At 39.0% G+C, this 12500-nt stretch overlaps 2 protein-coding genes and 1 long non-coding RNA gene across 10 annotated transcripts in view; 2 read left to right on the top strand and 1 right to left on the bottom strand.

The window, feature by feature from the left end:
* Positions 1-3322, top strand: part of LOC137976416 (adenosine receptor A3-like) — a 16669-nt gene extending 13347 nt beyond the window's left edge. For all 5 annotated transcript variants that reach the window (XM_068823940.1, XM_068824029.1, XM_068823977.1 and 2 more), the window contains one exon: positions 1-3322. This exon is cut by the window's left edge and continues 799 nt beyond it. In XM_068823940.1, the coding sequence (XP_068680041.1) occupies positions 1-298 (298 nt within the window). In that variant the 3' untranslated portion in view covers positions 299-3322.
* LOC137976817 (alpha-1A adrenergic receptor-like) overlaps positions 3314-12500 on the bottom strand; it is a 23890-nt gene continuing 14703 nt past the window's right edge. For all 4 annotated transcript variants that reach the window (XM_068824228.1, XM_068824270.1, XM_068824185.1 and 1 more), the window contains one exon: positions 3314-4920. In XM_068824228.1, coding sequence (XP_068680329.1) covers positions 3798-4913 — 1116 coding nt within the window. In that variant the 5' untranslated portion in view covers positions 4914-4920 and the 3' untranslated portion in view covers positions 3314-3797. The remainder of the gene's footprint in view (positions 4921-12500) is intronic.
* The window catches only part of LOC137977198 (uncharacterized), a 16578-nt gene continuing 8895 nt past the window's right edge, over positions 4818-12500 (top strand). The window contains exon 1 of the long non-coding RNA XR_011117800.1: positions 4818-4957. This is a non-coding gene — a long non-coding RNA (uncharacterized lncRNA). The remainder of the gene's footprint in view (positions 4958-12500) is intronic.

Below are 12500 nucleotides of genomic sequence, written 5' to 3'. Positions count from 1 at the left end.
TTGCCCACAGTGTTTCTCAGAGGCCTTCAAACCGTTGCAAGGCATATTTAATGCCTGGGTTAAGATATTGACTTTCACTTCATCTTTTGCCAACCCACTGATTTACTGCTGGAGGGGCAAGCATTTTAGAAGTGCTTTCCGTCGGATTCTGAGACGGATGACGGTTCATTATTCCAGGGTGAAAAGAGGAGATTCAGTGGTAAAGAGAGCGACATGCGGACGCGGTAGTAGAATCAATGAAGCTGTAGACGCCTTTAAATCAAAAGTGGACGAGGGAAAATATGTCCCGAAAGTATAAGGATAGGATTTGTGTGGTTGACTTGACTTGACTTGACTTAACTTTTTTTTACTTTACTTTAATGGTGTTTTGGACTTGCCTCGTGGAACCTGTGTTTCATATTCCATGGGATTTCTTTAGTGTTTTCCATATATTTTTTAAGAACGAAGATTTTAGTGTAAAGATTTTTCATATTTATTATTCCCATTTTTAAGAATGAATAATTTTTTTCATGGTCAAATATTTGTTTTTCCCTCCTATATACTTGATTACGTTTTTCGTACATGTACTATCTGCCTGTTTCTGAGACTAAAGTTTTTAATTTCACACAGAGTCTGTTTCATTTGGTAACCTTAGTTTGAGGTTGAGGGTTTGCTTTGTGAATTTCTCCCCCTCATTTTGCAGACTAACCCTAACTTTTGTCTATGATTTTTCCTCAACTCACCATTCACACACACAATATTTCCGTCAAAGTACCTGCTAATTAGTGTATGTTTTAGTTACTGGAGAGAAACCCCTTCTTGTAAGGTGGATTCTTCTATCAACACCAATTAGGAAAGCCACAAAGGTTGTTAGGTTAACTGCTGCTTCATGTATTACTATTAAATGACCTACCTATATATCCAGTGCAACAAAAGATTACAAATACCTAAATACTCCAACTTGTATAGAAGCTTCCCATGTGGTACTCGATCGAATCCTTTTTCCATGTGAAGGTAGATGTTATCTATTTGTTCTAGAGCATCTAATGACGTTGCCAAATTGTGTACAAAATGGAGTAGTTGTGTAACACAGGATCTATACTTTTAGGGAAAGGAGGAGAATGTAATAAATTTTGAATCCTTTTTTTCCGCACTCACTTCAACATAATCAAGCCCCTTAAACTACGGGACTCCGTCCCCGACAACAAAGGACGCCACCACACAAAATCGATGCCCTGCGCAGTCCATCCAATGCCGGAATGAGACCCCGAAACAAGCAAGAAAACAGCAAAAAGTGAGCTGATAAGAAGAAACTTTCAAGGAGATTGGCTTGGACACTTCGACCGTTAGCGTTGGCTTGGTAACCCTGCCTGGTTAAGTCCTCGATGGAATGATATATGAAATAAATCATGTGTGAACTGCGGATACGAAGTCAAGGGCTAGTGAAGCTATGATCGTCGCAGTTATGAACGCAATTTTAGCTATTGCGTGGAGAAGCGTGAAAAATTCTGGAGTTCAACGGGGTTTGAACCCGTGACCTCTTTTCAGGCTTTTCTACGCAATTCCTAAAATTGTGTTCATAACTGCGAGGATCATAGCTTCACTTGATTTCATATCCGCAATTCAATATATGGCTCAGTTCATATATCATTTCATCGTTGATTCATTCATCATGGGAACATTTGAACCCACAAATGACCAGCTCCCAATATCAGTGGCTTCAGAGCTCAGTTGGTTAGAGCGTCGCACAGCAATCGCGAGGTCACGGGTTCAATTCCGGATTGAGTGGTCCTGGCCGGGGACATTGTGTTCTTGGGCAAGACACTTTACTCTCACGGTGCCTCTCTCCAACTTCGTGCAAAATATATAGGCCGCACGTACACCAACACATCCCGCGTAAACGACTTCAGGCGTTTTCTTGTTTGGGTATCAGAACGAAAATGTTAGGGAGCTTAAGCAACGACAACGGCGACGGCAATAAGAACGTCACAAATTTGCATATTTAGTGGCCAAAAACAAAAGCTTTGCACGCTCTTCGATTGCGTTTTTCACTTTTGTTTATTTCTTTGCCGTCGTCAGCAAAACAACAACGTGAAATAGCCAAGTTTGAGGTTTTATGAAGAACGTTTGCACTTTTGGATAAATTCTTATTTTCTCCCTAAATTAAGTGCCGTTCCGACGAGTGTCATTTTTGGGGAACTAACGCACCCTTGTCACATTAAAAAGGTTGAAATAGTCACGAAGCCATTAAAATAACGCGAATTTATATTATGAGATGACGTTCTCGTTGCCGTCGCCGTTGTCGTTGCTTAACCTCCCTAGTACCTGGCCGCGCTGGGACACGAATTTTATTTTCGAGTGCTGATAGAGGCAACTTAATAAGTTAAAATTCGTATCCATGTACAAGCGGCCATGTAATGTTCTGTAATCAGTTTTATATGTATACCGACGAAATGTCCAGATTACAAAAGACTTCTTTTATTCATTTTCGAAATGGCTAGAAAGTGATCACCAAACCAGTCTCTAAAAAGCTCTTGTTGTGGACATAGATATGAAAGTTATGAAAAACAAATCATGGTAACCATTGTCAAATTGAGCCATTAAATGTTAAAATAGTAGAGAACAGTTACATTACCGTGCAAAAGTATCTTTTTTATTGGCTGATCCTGTTAGTTACCGCGACGACACCTACATATCCTCACATGTGAAAGATAAAAATAATATCTTCACTACGCGAAAGTGAAGATATGATTTTTTTAGTAAAAAGATCCTAGCATTTCATCAATATCTATATAATAAATGAGGATTGCTTGTTACACTAAAGCACCTAGAAAATTGTCTGCGTTCAATGTGTTTATGGTAGCCCTACGTCGTTGACGTTGTGAAGGCAACGGAAGCCGAAACTTCAGAAAGCAAGGACCTGAACTCAATATTTAAGTTTGGAAATCCATCCCTGATAAGAAACTATAAAAAGTTTTACACGAAAAAAGATAACAAAATCAAAGTTTAAAAATAGCTCCAATTCATACTATAATTATACACGCATCCCACTCAGTGTATGGAATACTCCACGAAAATGTATCATTAACAGAAAAAAATATGGACTTTTTCGTTCATGGGGGATAATATTTAAGATAAAGAGTACTTATGTCTACTGTATGTAGCCAAATTTCTAGCCGGCTCCAGGCTCTCTGTGGGTCGGGACGAGTGAAATTGATGCGAGGGCAAGAAAAAGTCGAGCGAAGACTGGCGTAGTTGCGCGGCCTACAAGATCCACTTGAGTGTCCGGAAAAGGCAAAGAATCCCGCGCGGAGAAAAAAGTAGCAGCAGTAAAGAGAGCCACCCCCCCCCCCCCCCCAAAAAAAAAAAACAACAATATAATAACAACAACAAATAACAAGAAAAACGAAAGTGACACGATAAAAAAAGTTTTTTTCCTATTAGGTGACTACATGGTGTGCTCGATTCTTTCGTTGAGCAAAATGGTCTTCTATATTTCGCCTTGAACTTAACGTTTTCAGTGTTCAATTGTTCGAAACTGCTTTTCGTTTTCCTTGTTTAAATTTCTTGATTGTGAGTGGTTCCTAAATACACGTAGTCGTCATTTAGCTGAGATTATTACGTTCCCAACCATTCTTTACTTTTAAGCACGCATGTCTTTTATTTTGCCCGAGTCTGTCCCAGAGACAAGAACTTCTTAACATCTGACAATGATAACACCGACACCTCAACAACAACTTGTTGATACTTTTTTGAATTTGTTCTCAACCTGGGAATGAGGTTGAATTTGTCCGTCTTTGTTAAAGTTTCGGTGTAATTTACGTAGCACTCTCAGCAATCCTTTTCGACGTTTTCCTGCTTCCTCTTTCTTTCTTTGAGATACCTGGCCTTGTGACGTCCACGCTCCTTTGGTCAGCGTATCGCCTCATAATGTGTTTTCCGATGTGATGGGTAATTGATTCAGAAAACCTTCTTTTCTTCCGAATAAAAATCCTTATAAACACACTTCTAAAGTCACGACTCCTCCAGCAGTAAATTAAAGGATTGACAAAAGATGATGTAAAGGTAAGCACCTTAACAAAAGCATTGACAAGACTTCGAGAATGAAACGATTCAGGAAAACACTCTGAGCAAATTGTTTGCAGAAAGTAGTAAAAGCAAGATGGAAACCAGCACGCCACAAAAACGCCAATAACAATCATTATTGTGATGTTCCCTCGAAGTTCATTCCGCTCCTTTCTACCATTAATGAGTGTTTCATTGTGACTAATATTTTTCTTGTCAGTCGCCATTTTCTTCATGTGAGATTTGGCTGTGAGATACATGTAGGAATAACACACGACGATAACAAGGAATGGAAAAATCACATTACCAATAATGACCATGATACTCCACCATCGAGTTGGTTCGTAGTTGCACTCCTTATGAGGATGGTTTGAATCCCAGGGCACAAAAGGAAGCGATGACACAACCAATGCATCAATCCAAGCAATGATCAACACCAGGACAACTCTGCCTTGCGTGACGATAGTCACATAAACTAGCGGTTTTCGGATTGCGATCAGGCGATCTACACTGATGACACACAAGCTAAGAATAGAAGCATACCCAGTGAGGAAGTACGAAGCGCGAAAAATGTCACATACGATGGTTTGAAGAGGCTCGTTCCATTCAAACTTCTTCGCAATGTAGCTTGGCACTGCTATTAGCCCAACCAATAGGTCTGCGATCGCAAGGCTAAAGATTGACAGGTAGGTCACGTGACGCAAGGCAGGATGACTTTTGATTGCAAGGCATATAATGCCGTTGCCAAAAACAGTACCCAATGACAGAATGACCAGAATAGACACTAATAAGGTTCGGGGAATGCCTTTTTGAAGACTATCTGGAACTGTACTTGAAGAAGATGGAAAACTGCTTGTGGAGTTAGACATCAGGAATCTGTTTGAAAAGAAAAGTTCAAGGCTAATTTTCCAAGGTATTTTCCTTCCCCTAGCATATTTCTATAAATTTGAAAAACTGCAATATTATCATAGTTATTTATCAATAATTTTTAAATGAACGTCTAATTCAGTTACGAAGTAGTAAGTTTGAATTAAAAAGGAAACCTCAAATTCTACAAAAAAGATATCTTTTTTAGGCACGGGAAATAATGTTTACAGGCAAATTTGAATCGAAAAAAGAGCTTTTAAATCGGCTTTTCAGTTTACGTTTAAATTTATTGGCTAAAACAATGCAGAATAAGTGTGACGAGTCATGGTTACAATTGCCACAGTGTTACGTTCCTGTGCAAAGATTACGTAAAACAAAAGAACAAAAAACAGAAAAAAAGGTGAACAAAAACTTCAAATAGCGACTGATCCAAGTGACCAAAAATGCAATGCTTTGCGGTATCTGTAAAAAGACCCTATTGTTGTGACGTTCTCACAAGAAGAGCTTCATCACGCGACGCGCGTTCGAGCCCAACATCGTTCCCGATTGCAAGAGAGACCCTGGGAACGAGGTTGGCTCCAGCTAAGAAGGGAAGTGAACATTTGGTTCCAGGACCTATTTCCTCCCTCACCCCCTACGCCCGTCGACAGAGTTTGATCACTGGAATAATACATTGTAACACGTCATTATTTGTAAAAAAAAAAAAAAAAAAAAAAAGACGTTGTTTGTTGCACAAACTGTACAAGCATTGCCAATGCCCGTTGTTACCAAATTCTCTCCAAAGAGCACATTTTGAAGTTCGACTAGTCACTGCACTCGCTCTGCTTCCGTCTTTGCCTCCCCTTTTAGGGCTTGCTACGCAGGCTAAAGTTCGATGTTTAGTATCACTGCCTTTGTTTTCTAGCCATAGATACATGTGGAAGGTAACAGTTCAAGTTAAAAACGGTCAAGGAATATTTTACATTTCTGTGGTAATTGAGTAAGGAGAACTAAAAGCAAGCTTAAAAAGTTTCGATAAAATTCAAGTTGAGAAGCAAACTACCAACTGACTACCAACAAAACTACCAACCAACTGACTAAACTACGAACTGACTACCAACAAATAATGTCATGAGACTTGCCGCTGCTATCTTTCGATGAAGCAACCAAAATGTGAAACAAAAAGACTTGCCAAATGCAAATGTTGCACTTGTTCCATTCGATAAACAAACACAGCATTTCTCATTTATGGCACGGAGTTACAGGGAAAGTAAGCAAATCTAACCTCGTCATCTTCCACCCATCTCAAAAGTTGATTACATACCAGCCCACCGTATTTACACGTAATTATCAAATGTGAAAGTTTGTTGGGTGGCCACGGTAAGCCGCGTTGCACTGTGATATACTAGAATCAGAAAATGAATATATTATTTTATTTATTTTTTATTTACTTTATTGTTTTCTCCAAACAAATAGAATAAATGATTAAAGTATAAGAAAATAAAATGGAGAAGGGTATGATATAGTAAAGACTAATTAGTGCGCTGAACAATACTGATTATAATCTATAGGTCTTTACAATAAATATATACATAAAAATAAGACATAGAAATAAATAAATAAACACATACAAATAAACACACGCACATAGACATATATACACATACACAAACGTACATCATGGCACAGTTCAAGGAATCAAATTAGTACTGAGCAAAATAATACTTGAATACTGCTTTTTTAAACAGGATTTTCGATGAGATATTTAGAATGGAAAGAGGAAGATCATTCCAAAAATATTTACCAATAACAGTAGGGCAGAATTTTCCTATGTTTGTCCTATATTAAGGAAGGAATAATTGTTGAGAGGTTGCAGTCCGTGTAGAATAATTATGTTGCTCAGAAACGAGGGATATCACGAAATTACATGCCTTGTGATCAAAAAGATGATCATAAAAAATATATACAAGTATACATTTTAACAATATCGCGAAATCTCAATATACCTAGGTTAACATAGTGTGGAGTAATATGATCATGTAGAGGAACATCATTAATAATTCTAATTGCTTTGTTTTGAAGCCGTATAAGCTGCAATAATGGGTTTTCGTAATTATTACCCCACAGTATGCAACCATATATAAGATAAGGTTGATTAAGAGAATAATAAATACTACATTGATTACCTAGATACCGCTTTACCTTAATCATAATGTAATACACTTGCTAATTATCAAAAATATATGTTATATGACCATGCCATGCAGGATAAGTGAGCATCGATATAGATACCTAAATATTTCAGACTTTGTCTTGTACAAGGCATTGACCAGCTAATGTAAATGGAGGAAGTAAGTTGTAATTTATTTTTTGACGTCGTTGGAAGATAAGATATCAGGGGCACCCAACGTCAATTTTCGGAAAATATCTGTTCGGAAGACGATTTGAGATCTAGAATTTTCGGAACATTTGTTCAAAAATTTCTTGCTTGCCTGCCTGTCCTAGGATTTTCGAACATCTAAAAAATGATATAAATGCCCATTTTTAACGGATTTTAACCCTAAAAAGGTCACCTAGAATTTTCGGAAGCCTTTTTTTTGGCTGAAATTTTCGAAAAGGTAAGTAATCCCTAAAATGTTCGGATCGCTAGACTTTCAGCTAGGAAATCCGAACAGATAGCAAATGTTTAGGGGATACAAATATGCCTATATCTACCGTTAAAATACCAAAATACGTTTAAAAATGATATTTTTAAGTGGTTTTGAACTATATTCTCGTTGGGTGCCCCTGAAGATATTTCTGTTTTCTTTATATTTAAAGTCAACTTATTAGCACATAACCAGTCATAGATGCTTATAAGTTCTGAATTAATTTGCAGGAAATGTTTGTCTATATTTTTATCAGAGGCTGTTAGGGAGGTGTCATCAGCAAAGAGTCTCGTAGAGAAAAAAAATAGAAGCTTGGATGAAGTCATTGATATATATTAGAAATAGCGATGGTCCAAGAATTGAACCCTGAGGTACACCAGTTGAGATAGCAAAGTATCAGACATAACACGTCACCATTCAAAAATACTCTTTGTTTCCTTTTGTTCAAACAAGATTTAAACCAACTGATACCAGAATTTGAAATACCACAAAAAAGTAATTTAGACAATTGTATTGCATGGTTAACAGTATCAAATGCCTTGCCTAAGTCCAGAAAAATCGACACTGCATAATCACCTTGATCAAGAGTCCACAGTAGTGCAGCCTGGTTTAAATCCATATTGATTAGAAACGATGATATCTTGGTCAGTGAAAAAAGTAATCATTTAATTGATTAAATATACATTTTTCGGCTCAGTTTCCAGTGTATCAGTTTTGACCATGTACTCTAGTAGTTTACCATTGAAAGTTTCAAATTTTAAGTTCAGCGACTCTGCAGTGGTGTCAAGTCGCTTCACTTCAGCCAAGTTTTGTTGGAAAACAGCTTGGTTGGACTTGATAGATTCCAAGTCACGGAGCATAGTACCAAGACAAGTAGGTACACTCTATCCTCACGGAATCAATGAACGCCTCTTATTCCATTAATTTATTCACAAGTTTATGATACCATATTTCTACTAATGGCAAAGCTCCTCCACACCCTCATGAAAATAGGTACGCAATGCGTACATGTGGGCTTTGCTGCTTTCTCCAAAGGTTAACCACACTTGAATTGCATCCCCTCAGCCTTTCCCTGATACTCCTTCCCTACTTTGTACATTGTACTCTTCCCCTATCTGTCAAAATTTTTTTATGTAGACTATGAACCCCTCTAATATTGGTTTGTTTCCAGGGAAATCTGCCACAAGACACAACTTCATTACAAAATTCACAAAATTTAAATGGTTTAAATCTACATTTCTGATCGTGAGCCCAGTGTTCTGAAGAAGGTGCTCTGAATCGGACAAAAATAATCCCGAGTCCAGCCACCTTATCCCAAAAGCTGCATTCAATTGCCCAAGAGTGGCTAACAATCTATAGACATGACCAGTAGCTGCAATGTTATGACAAATGGCTTACCCTTAACGTGTTATGGTTTTTTCGAGTAAGTCGGTCAGTGGCTTATGCTAAAACAGCTAGTCGACTCACTCTCAGTTAGTTTCTATTAATTTTGCTAGTTGGCTTGGGGGTTCGCACCTCGCCATCAGGTGATGCAAACACTTCGAGCCTTGATTATGTATAGGTAGTTACTATATATTGACCACGACAAAGTGTTGGAGGGTTGGAAAAGTCATTAACTGACCTTTCAAACATTATTATTCGTTTCATAGGATAAATCAAGTTTATTTAAAAAAATAATAATGAAACCAAAATAGACAATACAAACAAACAAATGAAGATAATAGTATTTGCAACTTTGTTTAACAAATTAACTTAACAAGGCTAAGAGGAATTCCTATGCTATTTAGGGAAACTAAACACTGTGACTCAGACTGTAGTAGAAGGAGTCACAATAAATTTTGTCCACCATTTAGTTTTGTATATAATCAGAGGCACATAAGCTTCAGATATAACATAATGTTGAATATGACAGGGTAAAGCTAACACAACAGCACTCAGTCCAAATTAATATAAATTATTTCAACAGATCAAGTTCAATGCGCGCACAAATATATTTCAGTCTGTGACACTTAACAGACACTATAAGATTTTGTTGTTTAACCCGCACAATTCAAGCCTACAAATGTTCGCGTGCGAGAGTACTAAAATGACTTTTCTGTGGTGTAACCCACACCGAATCTTCAGGCCGATAAATATTGACTTGCCTGAGCAAAATAACTCCCCTTTATGAACAGATCAAGTTCAATGCGCGCAGAAATATATTTCAGTCTGTGACACTTAACAGACACTTTAAGATTTTGTTGTTCAACCCGCACAATTCAAGCCTACAAATGTTGGCGTGCGAGAGTACTAAAATGACTTTTCTGTGGTGTAACCCACACCGAATCTTCAGGCCGATAAATATTGGCTTGCCTGAGCAAAATAACTCCCCTTTATGAACACCTGGAAAATTAACGAAAAAAATGAAATTGCAGTCGGTTTCGTTTTAATTACAGAGCCAGGTTTTTGACAAATGGAAACAAATTTATAATGTCGACATTCAGTACCAGTCAAAAATAAAAGAAAATTAACCTCGGTGTCTCAAAGCAGGAGGAAAAAAAATTCTCGAAATCAGTATATCGTGGACAAAAGTAAGAGCAGGTGGCTTAAAAATCCTGGCGGGTCTAGAACACAGGTCTTATTCCACAGGTCACTCGTTGCAGGTCATTGTTTTACCTTTTGGAAAGTAACCCTAACCTTCAATTTGGCTAACCCTAGGCCTAAGTTTAGTTGGTGACAAGTCACCGCTCCCTTTGTAGTACAAATCTTTCGTTCCACCCCTCCCCGGACTTGAGGAGCGTGAGGTTTCATCCAAGGAATTTTGTCAAGTCGGGGGAGTAGTGGACGGAAAGATTTGTACTAAGGGAGCGGTGACATGTCACCAATTGACCGTTTGGGTGCACGGCTGATCGTCAAAAGAATGTTGGCAAAAGGCGAAATTGAAATTTTGCGGCAAATTTTCCTTGGCGGAGTGGATAGCGAGACTATTTTCTTGAATAGATGTCCGATAGTGTAGTGTCTCCGTCTTAAGAACAGAACCGGAATCACGCAACACTAACATAAAATACTTTCTTACATTCGGCTAACATTCAAGCTTGTTGTTGTTGTTGTTGTTTTATTTTTGCGCTCCCCTCATTTGTCTATCCCACAACAACGAGTATCTTTCATAATAACTACTTCTGTTCCCGGTACACTACATCTCCCCCTACTTATTAGAAGACTTACAATGCTTATATGAACAATGAAGTGTCTTAAAGAAAAGATGTCAACAATGTCACTTCTCTTTCTCTTCAACAAGTTAACTAATTTGAAACAAAATATTTTATCCATGCAAGTGCATGCCTAATGCGCACAGGCCGAGAAGTATCTAAGACCCCGTTTACACTGGTCCCGACAGTTTTTTGCATGGACAACAACTTAAACGGTTCCACCTTGCGTTCACTGCATCAACGTGATTGGCTAAAAGTATGAGCTTAACCAATCACAGAAGAGATTAAAAAAGCCATTAAAATGCCCCACTGGATCCACTGTCTGGTTTGGCACTTCGGACTGTCCTGGTGGGTTTGATTTTTTCATTTTAATAGTTGCGGACTCAACAAACTTCTTCATGTGAGCTATATTACGCATTTTACTGTTGCCATTTATTTTCGTCTTTTAAAAAAACAGCATTTCCATCCTTGTGAGTGACGACATATGGACCAGGATCGTAACTGGGAGGGGGCTTACTGGCAGTGTGGCCGAGTGGTTAGGGCCCGTGCCTTGAGATCCAGAGATCCTGGGTTCAAGACCGCCTTCTGACCATTCACTGAATTTGTTTCAGGTAGTCCCTGGTTCAACTTCCTGGCGCACTTGTAAGATAGCAAACTGGTTTGCCTTCCGCCAGTTGGGATTCTTAACAATGTATATGTTAAATTCTCGGAGATATTAGCTACTAGCTACTCTGAAATCCGAGGGTAAACAAAGTACTATTTATTTTTTATAGCACTTTGTCCCCTCTTCTAGTTTCAGTGTATTTTGTTCCTCGAGTTCTGTCGCGTTTTGTCGTACTTTCGAAAGAGCATTTCCCTCTCCCTAGGCTTTTGCTGCCAATATGCCTCTGTGACCTGTTAGCCGGAGAATTCAACCTTGGGGAGCTTATCACGCAATTTTTTTTCCCACAAGCAGTTCTGCAGGCGACACACCAGTTACAATGTGTGGGGTAACTCTGTATTGGAACAGAAAGTCCTGAACCGCCTTTCTCCAGTCTGCTCCTTCAAGTCGGGCAATTCGAACGATCTTCAAAATTGTTTCATCGACACGTTCCACCCCTCCGTTGCTTTGAGGCCAATACGGTACACCTTTCTTGTCCTCGATTCCTGAATATTCTAGGAAGGCTTTAAACTGTTGCGATGCAAATGGAGGTCCATATCACTGCGCACAGTCTCCGGTAGGCCATGTGTCCTGAAGAAGGCCTCCATAGATTTAACCACATGCTGGGCGTCTGTTTTCTTCAAAAGAATCGCCTCCGTCCATCGGAAATAGTAGTCTACCACTACTAGGAAAAGCTCACCATTTGATATGTCAAGGAGATCAACCGAAATTTCTTTCGAGGGTCCCTCAAGCAGCTGGGTTGACCTTACAGGTTTGGTTTAGTTCTGGGCCCTACAACCTGACAGGGGTGACAAGCACCGCCCCTGACAGGGGGGAGGCGCACCGCCTCCTCCACTTGCTTGTCCATTACCGGCCACCATACTTTCTCTCGCAACCTGGCCTTAGTTCTGACCATGCCTTGGTGACCCTCGTGAGCCAAAACAATGGTTTGCTCTCAACTTCCTCTCAGCACCACCTGTCCAATCATCCACACCTACTCCTGCACCGCTTTGTATACGGTCATTGACAACTGATTTCAGTCATCTGTCACCGCTAGCATTCAAGCTTGCTGGGTTTTTTTTTTAGCTCGCTCCCCTTATTTCTCTTTCTCATTATAACGAGTATCTGCCATAA

This window comes from Montipora foliosa, chromosome 1 (genome assembly GCF_036669935.1).
Source record: "Montipora foliosa isolate CH-2021 chromosome 1, ASM3666993v2, whole genome shotgun sequence".
NCBI lineage: Eukaryota > Metazoa > Cnidaria > Anthozoa > Scleractinia > Acroporidae > Montipora > Montipora foliosa.
This window is presented reverse-complemented; position numbering and strand designations above follow the sequence as displayed.